General features: G+C 29.7%; 2 protein-coding genes across 2 annotated transcripts; one reads left to right on the top strand and one right to left on the bottom strand.

Moving 5' to 3' along the window:
• The first annotated feature begins 7332 nt into the window (after positions 1-7332).
• Positions 7333-9843, top strand: LOC105108276 (protein SYS1 homolog). Its single transcript, XM_011002527.1, has 3 exons — positions 7333-7916; positions 8120-8343; positions 9366-9843. The coding sequence occupies exons 1-3, from the start codon at positions 7693-7695 to the stop codon at positions 9371-9373; spliced, it is 456 nt and encodes a 151-aa protein (XP_011000829.1). The 5' UTR covers positions 7333-7692; the 3' UTR covers positions 9374-9843.
• Positions 9844-12478: 2635 nt separating this feature from the next.
• On the bottom strand, positions 12479-17592 carry LOC105108275 (probable sulfate transporter 3.4). The gene is made up of 13 exons (XM_011002526.1): positions 17169-17592; positions 16546-16594; positions 16214-16421; positions 15725-15896; positions 15258-15323; positions 15048-15161; positions 14825-14941; positions 14489-14615; positions 14117-14403; positions 13618-13808; positions 13391-13476; positions 13054-13130; positions 12479-12966 (listed from the first exon to the last, which is right to left on the bottom strand). Exons 1-13 carry the CDS (start codon positions 17499-17501, stop codon positions 12823-12825), a joined length of 1971 nt encoding a protein of 656 aa, XP_011000828.1. The 5' UTR covers positions 17502-17592; the 3' UTR covers positions 12479-12822.
• Positions 17593-20089: the final 2497 nt, after the last annotated feature.

Raw genomic sequence — 20089 nt, 5'->3', positions numbered from 1 at the left:
TTTTCTACTTCATTCTTGATACCTACATACCTATTTGATAGTATACATATACATGTTCTACCACTAACAACATAATTTTATAAGCAAAGCAAAATACATCTTCAATTAAAATTATTTTTTTTATCAACAATTGTAAAAGCCAAGTAGAATAACTTACTATATGTATCCAAAGCAACTCTAATCAATAACTTTCCATTATATCGCCTATACAAATATGTGCATATTGATTAGTGATCTATAGCTCTTTAAATTTTTAATAAAATATCCAAATTACTGAAACACACGTCCAAAAATCATTATATTGTCATCAAGATTTTATTTATACGTCCAGTTAATAATTGTTCTAGGATTTGATTCTTTTATTGCCAATAATAACTTAGGTAATTTTAAAAAACATTCCTTGTCTGAACCAAAAAAATACTCATTGACCTTTTATTTTGCAACTCATGCCTTTTCATATGAAGTCTTATACTTATAATATAATTTTGTTTCATCTTGTATGCTTGCAATTGTCATTAAAAACTTATTAATTACAAGGGTTGATATAGCATTAGTAATAAAATTTGTATAAAGCTGGTGTTGGTTTTTTTTACAAAGATTAAAACACATGTGTATGACCTTTTTAACTTTGTTATCTCAAATTAATTCAATCTTATATGATATTTTCCATATAAATACCAGTTAAATATTGGTGTTTGCATTCATTATAATTGAACAAATATAGAGTTCGATCGATAGATTCAGTATTCAAGCAAATGTTCAATATGTCATCGTTTAATAGCATTAACCAATTTATTTTTATTACTGAATTTTTATTTAATCTCCAACTGAAATCCTCTTACAATACATCTATGAATTGGTGCCTAATCATCAGAAACAATGAAAATAGACATAAAAACATCCCTAAATTCAGAAATATGAGGTATGATTTTATCATCAACATCATTATCTCCATTATCATTATCATCATCATCATTCACTGTCACATTCAGGTTTAATATCATCATTCCCATTGTCAGTAGGCTTAGAATAATCAAATCTATTTTAATTAGCAAATAGATTTTCAAACATAATATCATTTATCCTTTATAACAAATAAACTGACAATGAATTGTTTTTATCTCTACTAACTAAATTTGAAGGCTTGACAGAAGTTAGGAGACAATTATTTTGGTTGACTACTTATATATAATGCTATCATGTTCAAATCACTTTTGATGAAAGAGTCAATCATTGTTTTAAAAGTTTCATTATAAATAATTAGCATAGAATAATACTAATGTTCGCTATTATGATACCTCTAAGTTATTTCAACATTAATATTATTAAATTTCACTCATATTCAGGGCAAATTATTTGTTTTATTTTTATATATGACATGTCTAAATTATAATTTAACAATAAATTGCTCTCATCATTGTATGTTTATTATTGGTCATATCATAAATAATATTGTTATTATAATGACATAACATAAATAAATTATAAGATATTTTATTAAAAAAAAATTAGATTTCAACTAGTTAGATATAATTGTAAGTAAATTGTATTATTCTAACATTAATTGATAAAATTCATATCAAATATAATTAAATTTCCAAAGTTTAACATTAAAGTAAATTCACATTAAATTAAACATAATTCATAATATATATTCTTATTGATATTTTAATGCTCAATTGCATTAAATCAAACACGAATTAATAGCAAATTACTATAATTAAAAAATAATACCAAATGCATCAACTTATCAAAAATCAACAAAACATTTAATTCATCATCATTTTACTACAATTATGCTCTCGTCCATGAAATCATTAAGCATATTTAATTTTATTATTAGTTGATTCCAACAATACACATAAAATCTCTAATTCACAATTTAACACCAAATAAACACAACATATGATTAATTAAAATAATTATTTCATAATTAATTTAACTTATTTTCATATTCAATTATATCTAATCAACTCTAATAGAATTTAACTTATTTTCATGTTCAATTATATCTAATCAACTCTAATATATTATATTCTTAGATAATTTTATATTAATTCAACAAACCCTAAATCCATCATAAACCCTAAATTCAACCTAAAAAATTATTTCATTCAAACCAAACAAAACATAAATTTATAGAAATATAGTATGTTTATCTTGCTTATATAATTGGAAAAAAAAATGGGGTGGTAGCGGCAACGGCAACAACAATGATGACAAATTAATCAATTGATTTTGCACACACAAACATCCAGATGCTTGCAAACCTCTAATGAGTTTGATTTTTGGTTATTTTAAAGATTAAATAAAAGTGTTTGGTGGGTTTTATGGAGAAAAAATGAGGGCATCATTTGGTTTGGGAGAAAGAGGTTGGGTTGTGCATATGTTCTATATTATTCAATCTAGGTTTAAATTTTAATTGATAGAACACTTTAGAAGCGTGATATCTTAAATTATCGTGGTTTTAAAATACGACGACGTCAAAGTATGTTATTTTATCAAATTCTTTTTAAATGGTGTTATTCTATCAAATTTTTATACTTACTATGCTAGTTTTACAAACAAACAAGAAAACACCCATAACATTTAGGAAATTTTTGTTCCTAGTCTCTGACTATAGAGACTATTTTATCAAATGCCCATTAGATTTCGACACAATATTGACTATTGCAAAATTGTTAACGATAAATAAATATCTAAGCAATAAGCTAATTTTATTTATAAAAAATAAAAGATTGATGTATATTTAGATATTAATTTCATGTTACATGTTTTTTTCTGAGGTTAATTAAATAAATTATAAAAATAAATTAATATTTTTAAATAAACTAAATAATTTAAAAAATTAAAAGAAAGCATATTAATTACTAATTAAATTTTAAAAAATAAAACAAAAATTAAAAAAAATAAACAAAAATTATTAAGTCTGGCAAGTTAAGCCAATACATTAAACCTATATGGAAAAATCTAGGGTAGCATGCTTAACTCTTTTTTTTTGTTATGTTCTCTTTTTTCATATATTTATTTTGATAGATGACACTTCATCTGATTTGATAGAGGAGATGTTGTTACTTTTTATATTTTTTTTATCACCTTCGTGAACAAAACCAAAGTTCAAGTATGTAAATTTTAAAAATTAGTTTTTAACTTGTTTTCAACTCAAAATATTTAGAACCTCAATAATCATATTTTAAATCATAAAACAATTTCTAAATCAGTTATAAAATTCAAAATTATATCAAATTAAAGATAAATCAATGGGTCTCAATCTAATTCTTCCAACATGTTTAAATAACAAAACCATTTTCATTAAATTTCTCTACATAAGATGAACTCATAATATAAATTTCAACTACTTTGATAACTAAGAAGTGTTGCCAGACTACTTTCTCTTTCTGTATCATTTTTTCTCTCTCATTCCTTAATTTTAGGGATTGAAATGTAATACAAATAAAATTTTATTTGGATTGAAACATAAAGATTTAAAGTAATAAGGATAAACATGTATAATTCAAAACTTTAGAGATGAAAATTGATTTTTTACACACTTTTTGTAAAAACAGCTCTGTTTTTATTATTATCAATTTTGATCGTTTTTTTAATTATTATTTTTTTACAAAAAAAGTTAAAATGTATTATATGAAGTAAATCTTTGGTTTAATATGAAAATATTCTGGTTAAATTGTATTAAATTGTACCTTGAATCAGTGTGTTTATTAATGAATCTTGTAGATTTAATTTATCATTTGAAATTTTCTAGAAAAAATCTTTTAGTAAGATGTTTGCATTATCATTTGAAATTACTTTATTAAAATCCTTAATTTCATAAGAAAAACAAATGTGATAACTAATTAATTTCTTAATTTGATTAAAAAAATCTTTGCAGCCTTTTTAAAGGAATCTTCCCACGGTTTTCATTACCGGTTCCAATTAAGGAAAGACTGGTAAAAAAAAAAAAGTTCTCTCTTCAAAACATCAATTGAGAAAAAATAAATTTAAAGGATAGTTTGGTGCCATTTTCGTTTTTTTATTTTTTTTGTTTTAGTTTTCATATTTTTTTATTTTCAATTTTAAAAAAATAAAAAAACTTGTTTGGTTGGGTAGTTTTTCTTTGTTTTATTTCTTTTAAATTCAATCTTAATGGAATATTTAAATTAGTATGATGTTATTCAAAATTAAAAGATAATAACCATGTTATATACTCAATTTTAGTGTATCCTGAGTATCACTAGCCTCGACCAAAACACCTTAAACCTAGTCTTTATTGGATTCAAAGCACCTTAGATAAAATTTCATCCAACCTTCTAGTACCCTTACATCCGGCTCAAACTCAATCCTAGTTTAATTCCTGAAATACATTAATTTTGAAAACCTTAGCTTTGGTTCTTGCCCGGATCTTAAGGCAACACACCCTAAACATTTTATTATTCATATCTGACATCAAACTAACTCATAAATGCTATAAACTTAACTTAAACACAACTTCTAAGTATCATGAATCATATCTCAGTTTAGTATATATTTGGTAATGCAGTGTAATGTTTTTTTATAAAAATATTTTTAAATTAAAAATATATTAAAATGATATTTTTTTTATATGTCAATATATTAAAATTATAAAAAAAAATATTTAAAAATATATTAATTTGATATTTAAAAAAAAATTAAAAAACAAATTAAATTATTTTATACTAAAAAGTATCAGCTTTTCACTATGTGAATCCACTATGAAAGGCTAATTTATCATGTCTTGGGTCTAGGAGTATGATGATATTTTTCATGGGACACATTAGTTATTACTTAAAAGGAAGGGTCTAGATAATAATTCTATATTTTTTTTATAATGTGATTATTTAATTACTCTTAAAAAATAAAAATAGAAAAAGTAACATGTTTTGGGTCTAGAGGTATAATGATATTTTTCATGTTACATGTTAATGATTACTTGAAAGGAAAGGTCTATACAATAATTTTATATTTTTTTTTATATAGTGTGATTATTTAATTGCCCTTGAAAGATAAAGGAAAATCACTTGGGACAAGGACTTTTAAATTTTTGAACCTGGGATAAGAACTTTTAAGTTTTTGATTTTATTTTTAAATAAGTAAATTACTTTATTATCCTTGAAAATTAAAAACAATTGTCTTTTACTTAGGAGCTCTTTTATCATTTACACACGGTCATCTGCTAATTATTGAATGTTATTGGGGACAAAGAGTAATTTGATAAATAAAGAAATTAAAAAGAAAAAAATAAAAATAATTGCATGAATAGAGTAAGCTACTTTCATATAGTGCCTGTGGTGTTGTCTAGTGATTAAAATCATGATTCTAAAGCAACTTTCAAAGCATTATAGTGTCCTTTCCATAAATCAGCGATGTGTGTAGCACTATAGTAGTTGGTATGGTATTTGTGGCCTTTTGTTTTTATTTTTTTTCTACTAGATTTTCATGTTGTAATTAAAAAAATAAAATCAACCTTCAAAGTTTGTTATACTTAAGATTTCATCCTTATTCTCTTTATTATAATTTTTAAAAATTAGAATATTTTATGAAATTAAAGGGTTTTTTAAATTTCATCCATGTTTTCTTTGTTGATTTTTTTTTTAATTTAGAATAGTTTATTAAATTAAGAATTGTTTTCAATTTCATCCATAATTGATATTTTTATATATCAAATCTTGTCCCTATTCTTTTAATTACTATGTTTTTTTAATTTTAGATTGTTTTGGCGGAAAAAATTTCAATTTCATCATTCTTTGATTTTTTTCTATGTCAAATCTAGTTATTTTTTTATGGTTGTATGTTTTTGACCTTGTAAGAGTATTTTAGATTGATTTTTTTATTATTATTTTATTTTTCAACATTTTGTTAGTTAGATGTTTTGTTTCTTAGTTGAGTTCAGGTCTAAATTTAATGGTTTATGGGTTTATGAAATTAATCTTAATTTATAAAGTTGATGTAGGTTTTTTTAGTTTTGCTTTTTTTAGCTTTTTTTCCAATTCTCCAACTTTTTTTTATTTTTTAATTCATTTTCTATAATATTTTTTAGTCATTTTGAAAATAACACTCATTGCTCTCTCTTTTTTGTCTTTGTTGAATTTAACTTCTATAAAAAAAATTTGTTTTTAAATTAATTGATTTTATTCTCCAACATTTAATTTTTTTAGATGTTAAGTTATTAGGTTAAACTCGGGTTAAGAATTTAATAAATTGTAAATTGAAAGTTCAATTTGGGTTTACAAGGTTTACTCGAACTTGTTTATTTTTTTAAGCTTGTTTTCTTTTTAATATTTCATCATCTAACATTTTATTTTACTTTCTTGTTATAAGATTTATTTTTCTTTCTAAAATAACTAGAATTATCTTGAGGTTTTTTTTTTTTTAAAAATCACTTTTTTAAAAGGAGTTTTATTAAAAAAAAAATCACTTTTTTAAAAGGAGTTTTATTTTTTAAATCAATTAAATTAATAGATTTCATCTTTGTGATATTTAATTTGAAACAATGCCTAAAGGAATTGTTTTTTAGTTTTTTTGGAAACTGATATTCCTTGTTTTTTTTAATCTATTCTTTCTGTAGAGTTATTTTGATATCATGTTTCAGATTATGGATTTAATAAGTTTACTACGTTTGACTCAAATTTTTATTTTACTGCATTTTAATTTTTTTATCTTAAGTTAATGACCAAAATTTATAAATAAATAAATAAAAAATTCTCCTAACAGAATAATTTTTTTCTCTTCATAATTCAAGTTGTTACCTTTCTTCCAAATATCTATTTTAATTGCAATAAATGTTAAAAAAACTGAGATTAATCTATTTTTTTACGTTTTAGTATTTTTTTTTCAAGAATTTCTTCAATGCTGGTGTTTTATCCTTAATTAGAGATGGGATGAAATTTACAGGTTAGCATTGGAGATATGTTATAATGTTAGTATTATATGAAGGATATGATAGTCTGCATATCACTTACTAATAATTTGATTATTGAATAATCAAGAAAATTATGTTTGTCAGCAAATTGAAACAAGGAACGATGGATTTCTTCTGCTATACAAGTCACGACCGACCGCAAGTTATATTCTCAAATTAACTCCTTGCTTATATTTCATAGTTTATTTATTTTTATATTTAAAAAAAATATTAAATTTTTATATTTTTTATTTTAAATTAATATTTTTTATATTTTCACATCATATTAAAAATAATTTTGAAAAATTAAAAAAATATTTTAATATATTTTTAAATAATAAAACAAATTAAAAAACGATATTCTCAAAGACAACCACCGATACCCAATCGTCATCCAACATCTAAATGCGTTGTATCCGATTCTAGCCCTATCAGGAGGCACCTTAGCCCTATAGCGTGCCTCCTCAGCTAGCTCTTTAATCATAGCATGATAATGTAAAACCAGTTTTGTTGCCGTAAGCTTTTATTTTATTAAATACAGAAAACAAAAACAAATAAGATTTGTTCAACCGGATCCGATCTTTCTACTCAAAATCTAAATCTAGGGTTTCAAATTTCGTTTCTTTTTCTCTCAAATTCCTGAAACTCAATCCATAAAAAAAAATTCCAGCAATTGTTCAATCGGATCTGGTCTTTCTACTTGCCAACGTGTGTGTGTGTGTAGTGCTGTTTGAATTTGGGCTTAAAAAAGGAACAGCAGCAGATAAGGAGTCATCATGTTCTATGGTGCATTGGTATGGGATCCATGGCTAATAGTAGCCCAAATTGTCTGCCTTCAGTGCCTTTACTATCTCACCCTTGGTTTCTTCTTATCCCTTCTTGTTGGCACTCGCGTCTCTCGCTTGACTCTCGTTTATTTCTTTGATTTCGCCACTATCACTCCCTCTACTGTCACCGGCTGCTGTGTCATTGCCTCCCTTCTCCTCACCTCCTTTGCTGGGTAATTCTATTTCTGGGTTTCTTTTTCTTACTATGTTTTCTGTTTTGTTTTATTTGATAAATTGGGTGTTGTTTTTTGACTCTTGATTATTGTTAGTATTATCCTTTTGTAATCATTATTTAGCTATTTATGGAATGGATGACTGTGTTCTTTAGTTAAACTTGATTTGCTTATTTCTGTGTGTATTTTGTTTTTTTATGTAGAGCTGGGTATATGTTGTTTTTGATTGAGAGGGCAAATAAGTGCTTAGATTTTTCGGCAACCCTCTATATCATCCATTTGTTGAAATGCACGATATATGGAGGTTGGCCTTCCTCGATAACATGGTGGGTTGTTAATGGTACTGGATTTGCAGTGATGGCCTTGCTTGGTGAATATTTGTGTATCAAGCGTGAACTCCGGGAGATTCCCACACGATATCGATCCAGTAAGAAATTTCTACCCGTGCCAAACTTATTCGTGAAATGTCATTGTGCTTCATTCGTTTTCTAGTTATATAATAGCGGCTGCCCTGTTCTGTGTGAGGATGAATTCCTATGGAGAGTGAATAATTTACATCTTGAGTTAGTTGGACTGATGTGCTCAATGAATTCGGTTTAAGTTGATTTATTTAGCCAACGTGCTGATGTTATACAGTGCTGTTGTCAAATGTGGATTTGATTTGGCTTGAGTGCAGTGATAACAGACTTTTCAGTGAATTTATACTGATACATTCAAAATCTCATTCTACATCTACATGCATGTTGTGCCAACTTATTTTTTAGTTTGTGTTTAGAACTTTTCCCATGCTCTTGGAGCCGCTTGGACTGGAAGAGATGTGTTGGGAACTGATTCATTTTGCAGATTGAATGTGCAAATAAATTGCACGTTGACAAAGTATTGCTATTATTTTAGATATTAACTATTAGCTCTATTCCTTTCCACAATTTATTGGTGTTGATTGTCTCTGTGATATATTTATTGTTTAAGGTGATAGCCTACCTCATTCTTACCATGCAGATGGCTACAAGGTCATGTGTCATGAAGTAATATCATCCTGAAACTTGCTTCTACCCGAAATTTTGACATGTTCTGATATCTCCTTGTTATTTTACTTTGTTTTGATTCTGAATCAACCAATATTGACAGGTGGAGTTTTATTTCCTGTAATATTTCAAATGTTGTGTTGAGGGCAGTACTTGTGAGCAATCTTTGCCAATATCAATACTGGATTGGCTTTTGTATTATCATCTTTGTAACAGTTTCTTTTTACTGTTGTGAGGGAATTAATAACCTTGACTGAGCTATCAACACTTGCATGTCGTTTCACCCTTCTTTACCACAGTCTGCATTGCTATCCAGTCTAAGAGCTGTTATGCACATCTTATGCAGCGTCTTTCTTTACTATCTTTTTTCATTCGCAAACTATTGTTATATCAGTAACAATGATATCACACTATTTCCCTGCAGATGTTTGACCAACAAGAGAAGGGAACAGCAGGAGCAATTTTTTTTTTCTGGGACAACAATGGTGCTTAATTGAAGCTTTCAAGGAGCTTCTGTAACCTGTGTGAAGTTTGCAGGATATCAATCTAAACTTTGATGGTGATAGTGAGGGATATTTTTAATCTATAGATTCAGTTAGATTCTGTGCAGGTGGCGATGAAGGAGAATGACTAAAGAAATTTGAAGATGGCTCTCAAATGATGTGAAGATGGATGAGGAGAGTAGGTAAGTATTGTATCAGGAAACTCTCAATGTACAATTTTAGGTGGTTTTTGGAAGAGTTGATGATTTTTTTTCTTCAAATATTTTGTATAATAGCGTTTTATTTTAATATGACAATGGATGAGTTTCCATGCATGTCCATGAACTAAAAAAATTGTTACAGTGTCTTGAGAATCTTTACTGGCCCACTAAACCAATATTATTTTTCTAGAATTATTCTTATCCTTACTACAGTTTTTCCCTCCAATTCTTTTCTATGATCACATGGTCATTGTTCATCAACCATACTTAGGTTCCTGATTCTATGCGACAGATCCTCGTTTCAAGTAAGCTATTTACAAAAAAGGTTTGTTTTTGGCTACACAATGCAAAATGCTTGAGCTGGACTTGCTGACTTTGATTCCTAGATGACCATCTGGCAACATCAGCCTTGGTTTCCTAGGTTGCATGGCTGACCTTCTAATTCGTTGTTTCATTTCCTGTCCGTATCTGCACACTTGCTGTTGCTGTCATGGCATGCACTGTTTCCCTTACTTTAGGTTCATTGGGAAATGCAAACTTTTTCTCAACACTGATAATGATTTTGTTAAGCGAGCAAGCTTGAAACCCATTAAGAGCAGATTGATTTAACATAGCAGAAAGAGGTACAATCTTGAAGCACATGATGATTTCATTTTATCCCTCAGTGCAACATTCAAATTCTCTTGGTTCTGCCCACTGCTAAAATGTGTTTTGTTTAGCTAAAAGCACAGCTCTCTCTCTCTGTGGATGTGCTTTACGAAGCCTTTGATGCTTTACGCTAGTCAGGAGTTTGTGTGCAAAATAAGATGTGATATTTGAAGTTTTCTATTTCACACTTGGACAGTAAATATCTTGTCGACTTTGTTATCTCAGAAGTTTAAAATTGCAATTAGAACTCAAGATGGTTTCTCTTTTTTTTCCAATTGCCCCAGCTTGGAAATCATGGAAGGAAAGGACTGAAAGGTGAAGACCTCCTTTCTTTGGTTGATTTCCAACACCACCCTTGTGTACTATTATCTCTTGAGCTTTAAGTAAAGGATACCAAGCAAGTTCATTCATATGATCATTCTCCATGAAATAACAATCACTATGATACTATGAAGGGTGTATTTGGGATTAAGGTATGGTGAGATGAGGTTAAGAATTTTTTTATAGGTATAATTTTTGTAAAGCAGAAATCCATATATACACAATGATGTTTAGTTGACGCCAACACATTCTAAAATAAGAAGACAAAATATCACTGACCGAATCTGATTGGGTTAAATAAGGGTTTTTATTTTAATTAGATGATAAAAGAAAGGCATGACAACTTTTGGATTAAAAAAAGGTGATAGATATAATCTGGAAAAAAAACTTTCCTAAAAGATAACAAATGATGTATTTTAAATTTCAGTTATTAAATATAGAAAAATAAAATGGGTAAAAATAATTTAAAAAACTCTACTCGAGTTAATTTTAGTTAGCATGATAAACTCACTTGAGTTAGCATGACAAACCTACAAGTAGAGCAATAAATGTTAAGTCAATCCGAGTTAACACGTTAAGATCATTACTTGAATCACGAGTTTAGGATATCCCGATAGAAAAAAATCACAAAGTTTATTTTTTTTATTAAAAAACAATATTGAATAATAAAAGCTAAAAAAAATTAAAAAAATATCATAAAAATATCATTTCACATTAACTTTTTAAACATGTGACATGGGTTACTTGACTGAAAACACTCTATATGAAAAAAAAAAAAAAAAAAAACTAGAAAATCTAATTTTTAACTAATTAAATGATGAAACTGAAAAAAAATCTTAATTATACAAAAAATCCAAAAAAATAATAACTAAAAAAATTAAAATAAAAAAATAAATTTTAGATTGAAAAGTGAATTTAAAAAAAAAATAACAAAAGAACTAAAAAACTTCAATATTTTTCTTATAGTAGTTGTTACCAAACATATATTATTCATATCAAGTAAAAACTGCATGCTTCGTTTGCTTGTTTGTCTGTTTGATTGTTCCTTTCAGTGGACGGTGGCTGGATGCAATTCCTTTTAAGCTAAGATAACTACTAGCTGTTAAGTTGAATGATAAAATGCCATTCTAGCATCATGTGAAAGCATCTTAATCAACATGGTAGGTGAGAGTAGTCCAAGTGATTCCAGATCTGAAGCCAGCGTCCTCTCTGGATAAAATCTACACATCTTAATTTGTTTTTAGCAGTGTGAGCCTGATTAGCCCATGATCTTAATTTGTTTTTATCACTGCATAAAATCTTTGAATTTAAGATTCTACAAATGCATTGAACTCACTGTTCAAGATTCTACAGGTGCTATGACAGGCAGAGAGAGTTGGGATCAAGAAATGGGGTAGCTTCTGCCTGCTACTTTATGGTGGATCATGAAAGATAAGACAGGCCATGGGACAAAGAAGGAAGAGTGCAGTCTTTGCCTTGAATTGGCTGCAAGCGTATTATTTTGGTCCATGTCCTGGGCATCTCCTGTGGTATTATTATCACTTTAGTTAGTTCTTTCATTGAACTGAAATTCAACATTTCAGCACAAGCACAGGCCGACTCTTCAATTTTGCTTTTCTTGAAGGATTTATGATAAGCTTTCTTCACTCTTGTTACAGTGAGACACTAATTTCGACTGATGGCGAGAGATATTGATATCACTGATTGCTGACAGTTTTGTTTGATGCAGACAAAGATACACCAAACTAATTGCAGGTGCTTTGAGTGTGGAGAAAAAATTACTTTTTCAAACTGTATTGAAATAATTTATTTAAAAAAATTATTTTTAATTTTAAAATGGTTCAAAAAGATTAAAAAAAATATTCTTCAACTTCAATTCCAAACGGTCACATTTATTTTAATTAAAATGAAGCAAAATTTTAATGGCCATACACTCCCTTCAAAAGGGAAAAGGGAAAGGGAAACAGAGAAGATATTTATTCAAATTTTAATGAAAAACAACTTCTCTTTCTAACGGTCACGTCTATTTTGATTGAAATGAAGCAAAATTTTCATGGCCATACACTCCCTTCAAAAGGGAGAAGGGAAGAGGAAAGAGGAAACAGAGGAGAAGTCCCTTCCTTGGTAGGGCTTTTCCTTGAATATAGAAGCCTGAATGTTAGTCATATCTGCATTTCTTTCCCTTGTCTCATTGTTGTCCTCTAGAAAATCACGGCTGAGATTTCCACAACACTGAAATATCAGCCACGGCTTCTCCAACTGTAAGGTATATACCATTCAATCCAAATGAGTCAAGTGCTTTAGACTGATGTAACTTTTCCATCACGCTTCCGACGGGATTTGCCAACACAAGCTACATGAGAAAAAGTTTAATCACGTTACAAACTGAAAGGTTTAATCACGTTACAGTGATATGAAAGTGATTTAGAGACAATCTTACCTGAAAGGATCTTTTCTCCAGCATCTTCCTGAGTTCACATACCAAGTCAATGCCGCTTGTGTCTATGGCCGTCACCGCTGAAAAAAGAATGAAAAGATATGTAAGTGATGGCATTTAGGGGTGTTACAACTATATATCTTGTGCTTGAGCCTGCCGCATCTACATTTCTAATGATCTTATTGTGGCTTCAGCCTTTCCCGCAAGTTAAACTGTATTGAACGTCAAAACTATTCTCAGGGACATGAATGACCTCACCAATTTCATACTAATAGCGTTCCAAAACAAAGTTTGATTCAAGGGAATGAACAAAGAGTCTTGAGATGAGAGGGTAAAATACCGGTCATGTCCAAGATCACGCATTTTAATGTGCCCTCATTATTTGCTTTTATCCAATCTTCTTCCTCACGAATCCACCTTAATATCCTGCAACAGGAAACTCTTCGATCAGAGAAGCCTAACTCAACAATACTATTGATCTCTAGTACCAAAGAGCACTTGGGATTTCAGGAACTTGTAAAATATTACAGGGACGTGTAAAATATAAAAGTGGGTGAATGGACCAACCTTTCTTGGAGGTAAGTGGAATTTGCAAAGTAGATGGGTGACTCAATAGCAAGTATGAGAAATGAAGGAACCCTTGAAGTTTCCTTGTATCTGCCGAGGCATTGATATACATTTGTTCCTCTTATGTTCCCCATAATTAAGGTGTTTGGCCGGGTGACATGCAGGAGAATCTTGAAGACTGAAACTCCAACCTGAATTCCAGCAAAGGAGTCAGAAATTGAAACGAATATAAACATTCATTAAAACTCAAAGATAGGAAAAGGAACCTGTAAGAACAGTATGTATTGAAATTTAGTGGATTTGGTTATGATTAAGATGAATTTGGAAAGAAACTAGACATATCTAAGTTTTCTTGAAAGCTTGTTCCTTCTCTTGCCATGTCTATGGCCAGAGTTTAATCATTACTAAATGCCTTTCTTTTAGTATTTTATTGACATATATACCACAAGCCAAACAAAATAACTGTGAGGAAGAGATCGCAAGAAAGTTGGTAGCTTACTGCTATTCCAAGACCCGAAGGCACTGAAATGAAGAGAACGCCAAAGAAGGAGCACATACAAGCCAAGAAGTCAAGTTTGTCTACTTTCCACAGGCGATACGCAGCCTGGTAATCTATTAGACCAATCACAGCTGTTATGATGATAGCTCCCAAGATAACATTGGGAGTGTAATAAAACAGTGGCATGAGAAACAACAGGGTCACTAGCACAGCTGTAGCCATTATGATGTTTGAAACTGCTGTCTGTGCTCCAGCATTGTAGTTTACTGCGGATCGAGAAAATGATCCTGCCGAAGTTACAGAAAATACTAGTTCAAAAATTTCACTATCACGGTGCCCCCAGGAAAAGATAAACTATATGACGATCATCACCTGTGGTTACATAACATGAAGAACAAGAGCCGGCCATGTTCATGAGACCAATAGCCATCATTTCTTTGTTACCATCCACCTGATAATTTTTCAAAGCTGCAAATGTCCTTCCCACAGCTATTCCTTCCTGGAAAACAAAACAATAAAAGGAGAGTACAATATTTAGCAGTCGAAATCATTACCATGAATTTTCAGAAGTATGCTATTGCAATGGTCACAAATGGTAGGCAGGGAAATGTTACTGTTAAGTTTCTTTTCTTTTTTATGTTTCCTTCCCAGAAAAAAAAAATGTTATCTTTAAACATGGCAAGAACCCCATAGTTTTAACTAACTTACAGTGAGAGATAGAATTCCAGTTACAATGCCGGTTTTGATAGCAAGTGCCAGATCAGGGCCACTAAAAGACAGCATGTTAGCTGAAGGCGGATTCAAACCCTTTGGCAAGTAGCCAATCTGTAGAGGAAAAAAAAATTAAGAGAAGCTACCTTGAAGGCCTTATATAGGACTGACTGTTTGTGTTTTACATTGAAAGTAGCAGGCTTAACATGTCAATTCTTACAACTGAGATTTTGTGAGTCTTCAATTTGAAGCAGAGCACCAAAATTGTTGAGAGAATCACTGACGTTAATGGTGCTGCTGCTGACACCCAAAATAGCTTCGGTCTCTTCATGCTCTGTGTCAATCCATTGAATATCTAACTTTTAAGAACTATACATCACAGTGGAAGAAATCAGTGAACTACCTTCATAGGCAAAATAGCAATACGTACAATATGCCTTGATGTCAATAGAAACACTAGGAAGCTGACGCCCACAACAATAGTTTGCCAGGACCACTGCACATCGATTGCAACTATGTCACCTTATGAAATCCTTGGACTGATGAATACTTTTATAGTGTGTGACAAGTAGAATGATGCTCATTTAATATGAATGAAAAAAATCCTTTTAAATAAAAAAGTTTGGACTCACAAAATAAACAAAAATATTTTGGAAAAAAAGAAGAAGATCTGGCATCTCCCAATCAATACTTTGACTGTTCAATTATTAAAAGTTTGTCTATCTAGATGTTGTTCATTTATAACAATTTGACCGAGATTCTGCATAACCATTTTTTTTCCTTTTCAGAAAAAAATTTGGATGAAAGTTAGTAGATCACTGAAGATTCTGCTTACAATTTCATTATTTTTCATGTATCAAAACAAAAAGGTTCATGGCACTTGGTAGAACCATTTACCTCATCTCTGTGGTTGAAAACAGAGGAAATTACAGGAATAAATTGCATCTTGGTAGTGAAGTGAACAATTCCAAGCAATCCCTTTAACTGTTGCAGTGATACTATCACAGCTGCACCAGCCATAAATCCTACAAGAGTTGCCTTTGAGAGAAAGTCAATAACAAAGCCTAACCTGTAACCATCAAAGCAAAACAGTTAATATTCAAGAAGAGGGAAAGAAAAATATTTTCTACTATCTAAACTATAAGGACAATTTACCTCCAATTTTGTAAAAGCAGTGACTTGGTGTTCAAAGTAGATATTTTTCCCATTGAAAGCAACTTTTTTTTTTCCTAGAATTATTGAATTTTGTTTCTTGAAAGTTTGTGGTCAGCATGAAGAGACTAAAATTGACTTGTGCCGTTGTCAGAAGATCACAAACAGAACCATTGCTATCAATTTCACAATCAAGGGAACTTCCCATTTCGAAGTCAACAAATTTATCTATACCTTAGAAATCCTAGAGAAGCCTGAAATAAACCAGCGAAGAAGGTTGCCGTGAAAGCCAATTTCAGATAAAGAATTGGCTCATCATGAGGAGAAACTGTTTCACTTAGCATGGATCCCATGACTAATGATGCTATAGAGACTGGACCAACACCAAGATGGCTAGAACTCCCAAGGATAGCGTATATCAAAGGGGGCACAAAGCTTGAATCTGCACCAAACCAAAATATCATTATTAATTAAATTTCACCATGGAAAAAGGTTAAATCACTCTTGTATGTGTTCATAAATGAATTCCAATCTGAATACAGAAATCTCATGGTGTTGATACTAACATAGACCCACTATGGGTGGCAAATTTGCAAGTTTTGCATAGCTGATTCCCTGCAGTAGAAAAGTTACATTGTCAGGTTACAAGAAATGCTGAAACATTACGGTATAAAATCAGCGCTAAAATATTATTGAATATCATTTGCATGAAACGTTGAAACAGAAAATCATGTTCTAAGTAGGACAAAACAAGCCTTGACTCTATGAATAAGAACAAATTCTTTTCGATTAAAAAAGTAAATAATTGATAAACCCATTTTACAATGCCACTTTCCTATTAATTGTTTGAGAAAAGAAATGACCCCTCTAATGATCCAAAAGGGAATGGAATATATGCGGTAAGCCCCAACTCAGAGTGCTTTGTCCATTAAGGCTAAAAAATCAGACAACGACAGGCACTATCAACCCAACACAAGCATAGATACATGTCCATACATACACATATATGCATGTGTATGTATTTCCATATATGTATATTACACAGTTCATTTTTCTTTGGGAACAAAAACTAATCATGATCATGAACAACTTTTTATTTTTATTTCTTAGGAAAGGAGACCATGCAAGTATGTGCTTGCACAAAGATGGTGAATATTGCGATGCATGTGCAGTGTATGGTTGTGCTAACCTGTGGGATTGCAAGGCTAGCAATGGTTAGACCAGAGATGATATCAGACCTCAAGAGTCTTAAACTATATTCGGATCCCCATTGAAATATGGGGAACAAAAATTGAAGACCCAGAAGCAGTTTCTTGCACCATGTTTGGTTCTTGAATCTGTAGAGAGGATCATCAGGGAAAAAGATCTCTCCAAGCCTTTGCTTGAGTTTTTGGAGTGTGGTCTTTTTGGGTGGCAAGCAAACATTGTGTATTTCCATGCCTGGCACTATTGACTCGGTGGTGATTCTGAGAGTGGTTTCCTGGCTAGAGAAATCTTCTACTCTGTTAGAGTTGACACCCATCTTTTGCCAAAGCCAAAAGACTAATACCAAATGTGTTGAAGAGCTCCATTAGCATGGCATGTAATTTATAGCTAGAGAGAGAGCGAACGAGGGGCATGTGCCAAGAGCAATGAGTTATTGAGCAGTTGTTGGTATTTGCTGGATGGACAGGGGTATTTTAGTAACTAGTGATATCTCTTTGCTGGGGGATTTGTCATTTCATCTTGGTTTAATCCTAATTATTGAGTGCACGTCTGTCACTGTTGGTATTGAGATTCATTTTTAAAAAAATTTAAAAAAGTTATTTTAAATTATTTTTTAAAGTATTTTTAGATTGATTTGATATAATGATATTAAAAAAAAATTATTTTTTATTATTAAAATTTTATTTTTTATTTTGTAACAAGAACCCCACAAAACAATATTTTCTCTTCTTTTTTTTTTAAATGGGGGGAGGGGTAATCATAAATGCCCACGTCTACTTGTGGGAAAATGGGGGATGGAATGAGACGTGGGGAGTGGGAAAATAGAGCAGTGTTTTTACTGCGCGAGTAGGAGAATATCTAGGAGGGTGAAATGACAGCGCATCATCACTCTGGGCCCTACATGACACTTGGAATTATGGTATCGCAATTATTATTTTTTATATATAAACTATAGAATCCCCCTCTTTTAAGAGATATCCAAAATTATTTTTTATGTCATAATTGTTTGCTATATAATTTAGTGAATTTACTTAAATGCGCTTCTTGGAAAAAAATGAATATGTAAACTTTTTTAATACATTTATTTTATAATAAATGCTAAAAAAAATGGAATGGAAATAAAAATAAAAAAATTTAATTTAAAAATAATTTAATTAACCAATATTAATCTATCAAAATTATAATTTAAATCACACGTCTTTTTAATTAATTTTTTTATATCAAACAATAATTTAAAAGAATAAATAAGGATTGCGAGTGGGACTTAAATAAAAAACGAAAAGAATGAAAAAAAATCAAGATAAATAAAAAAACTTTAAAAAATAAACAAATGATAAAACAATTTATTATTTTTTTAATTTTAAAGTATTAAAAATATATTTAAAAATAAAAATAATTAGATGTGTGGGCCTACCCAGGGTGGGCCTATAAAAAAACCTTAACCTGCAAGCTTGGCCTGTGAAAGAGGCATGACCACTTTATTTTTGCCAGCTGTCTACTAACTTGGTTTTCGGCAACCCGAAGTTGCTAGAAAATTGAACTCTAGGTATTGTTTGCTTAAAAATCCAATTATCAACCTATTTTTTACTTAAAATAAGTGGAAAACATCATGCACATCTTTATAAATACATAAATAGCTTTGAAAAACCGTAAAATCAACTTAAAATTAAAAATTATCTTGAGTTTAAAAATAGTTTTTTAAACAATTTTAAAATAATAAAAATCTAAATAAAACTTTCCTCGCAAATTAGAATTTATTAATACTAAAATAAATCATTATAATAGTCAAAATTAGTGTTAATATCAATTTTCTCTTTTTATCACTAAAATTCAATAATTTTCTCTTTCCTCTCTTCCAAACTAGAAATTATAAATAAAAAATAAATAAAAATTTTGAACTAAAATTAATTTTTTTTAAATTATAAAAATCAGAGGAACCTAATATTTATAATGTGAAAAGAATAAGGTCCACAGTGAACATTTTGTTCAAAATTCAGAAAAACCATCGATCCTTATTTCTAACAAATTAACTTAAATTGTCCTGTAATTTAATCCTATAAAGGTAAAATTAAAATTAAAAAAAAAAAAGAGTGAGTGCATAGTGTTTTGTCAGGGATGAAAAAAAGACATCATAAAAAGTGAGTGCATAGTGTTTTGTCAGGGAATTTATAATGTAATTTGCTTTGCAATACATATATATATATATTCAAAACTTTCACATTCTGTTATGATGCACAACATAGAATTTTAAATCATACCGGGTAATAAAGGGAGAATATTAGAATTATTATAAAAACATTCACGAAGACTTGTTTAACCTATTAAGTTTTTTAGTTGAGAGATTTTTTAATGAGGAATCAAAGTTTTAATGATGAAAATAATTATAAATTAAAATTTTATTATTGTCATTCTTTTGCTTCCTAGAGACTCACCCCATCAATTACACATCAAAAATTAATCTTAGGATTGATAATAAAAAAATATATCACAAGATACATATAATAAATTACTAATGAAAAATTGTTTAATGTTGTGAAATTAACAATTTAGTGTAGTATTAGTTTCGGTTTTTGTTTTTCTTATAAAAAAACTGGAAAACATATTTAGTAAAAAACTATTTCATTTATATTCTTATAAAAAAATTTAAAAACTATAACAATTTTTTAAAACAATAAAAACTAGTTTTTTTTTCTATCTTTGATTTTCAAAATAGAGGATTTTATGTTATCAACATTTTCCTCACCATGCTATCACATCACCACCGTACAAAGTATATCACCTCCACTATCATAATCAAGATTATTATCACAACTTGAATTAGTAGTGAAAGGGGCTTGTCTCCTTCCATTGCACCTGAGTTCAAGCACTGACGTGCATGCATGTCACCTCTGCGGTGCCTTACAT

Source organism: Populus euphratica, unplaced genomic scaffold, assembly GCF_000495115.2.
Source record: "Populus euphratica unplaced genomic scaffold, PopEup_1.0 scaffold241.1, whole genome shotgun sequence".
Taxonomy (NCBI): Eukaryota; Viridiplantae; Streptophyta; class Magnoliopsida; order Malpighiales; family Salicaceae; genus Populus; species Populus euphratica.
The sequence above is the reverse complement of the archived record's forward strand: the minus strand, read 5'-3'. Positions and strand labels throughout refer to the sequence as shown.

Coding starts and splice junctions, on each gene's coding strand:
- LOC105108275 (XM_011002526.1), bottom strand. CDS start 17,501: ATGGGTGTCAACTCTAACAGAGTAGAAGATTTCTCTAGCCAGGAAACC. Junction 16,595..17,168: donor CTAGCCTTGCAATCCCACAG/GTTAGCACAACC, acceptor TTTCTACTGCAG/GGAATCAGCTATGCAAAACT. Junction 14,942..15,047: donor AGACTCACAAAATCTCAGTT/GTAAGAATTGAC, acceptor TTTCCTCTACAG/ATTGGCTACTTGCCAAAGGG.
- LOC105108276 (XM_011002527.1), top strand. CDS start 7,693: ATGTTCTATGGTGCATTGGTATGGGATCCATGGCTAATAGTAGCCCAA. Junction 7,917..8,119: donor CTCCTCACCTCCTTTGCTGG/GTAATTCTATTT, acceptor TTTTTTATGTAG/AGCTGGGTATATGTTGTTTT.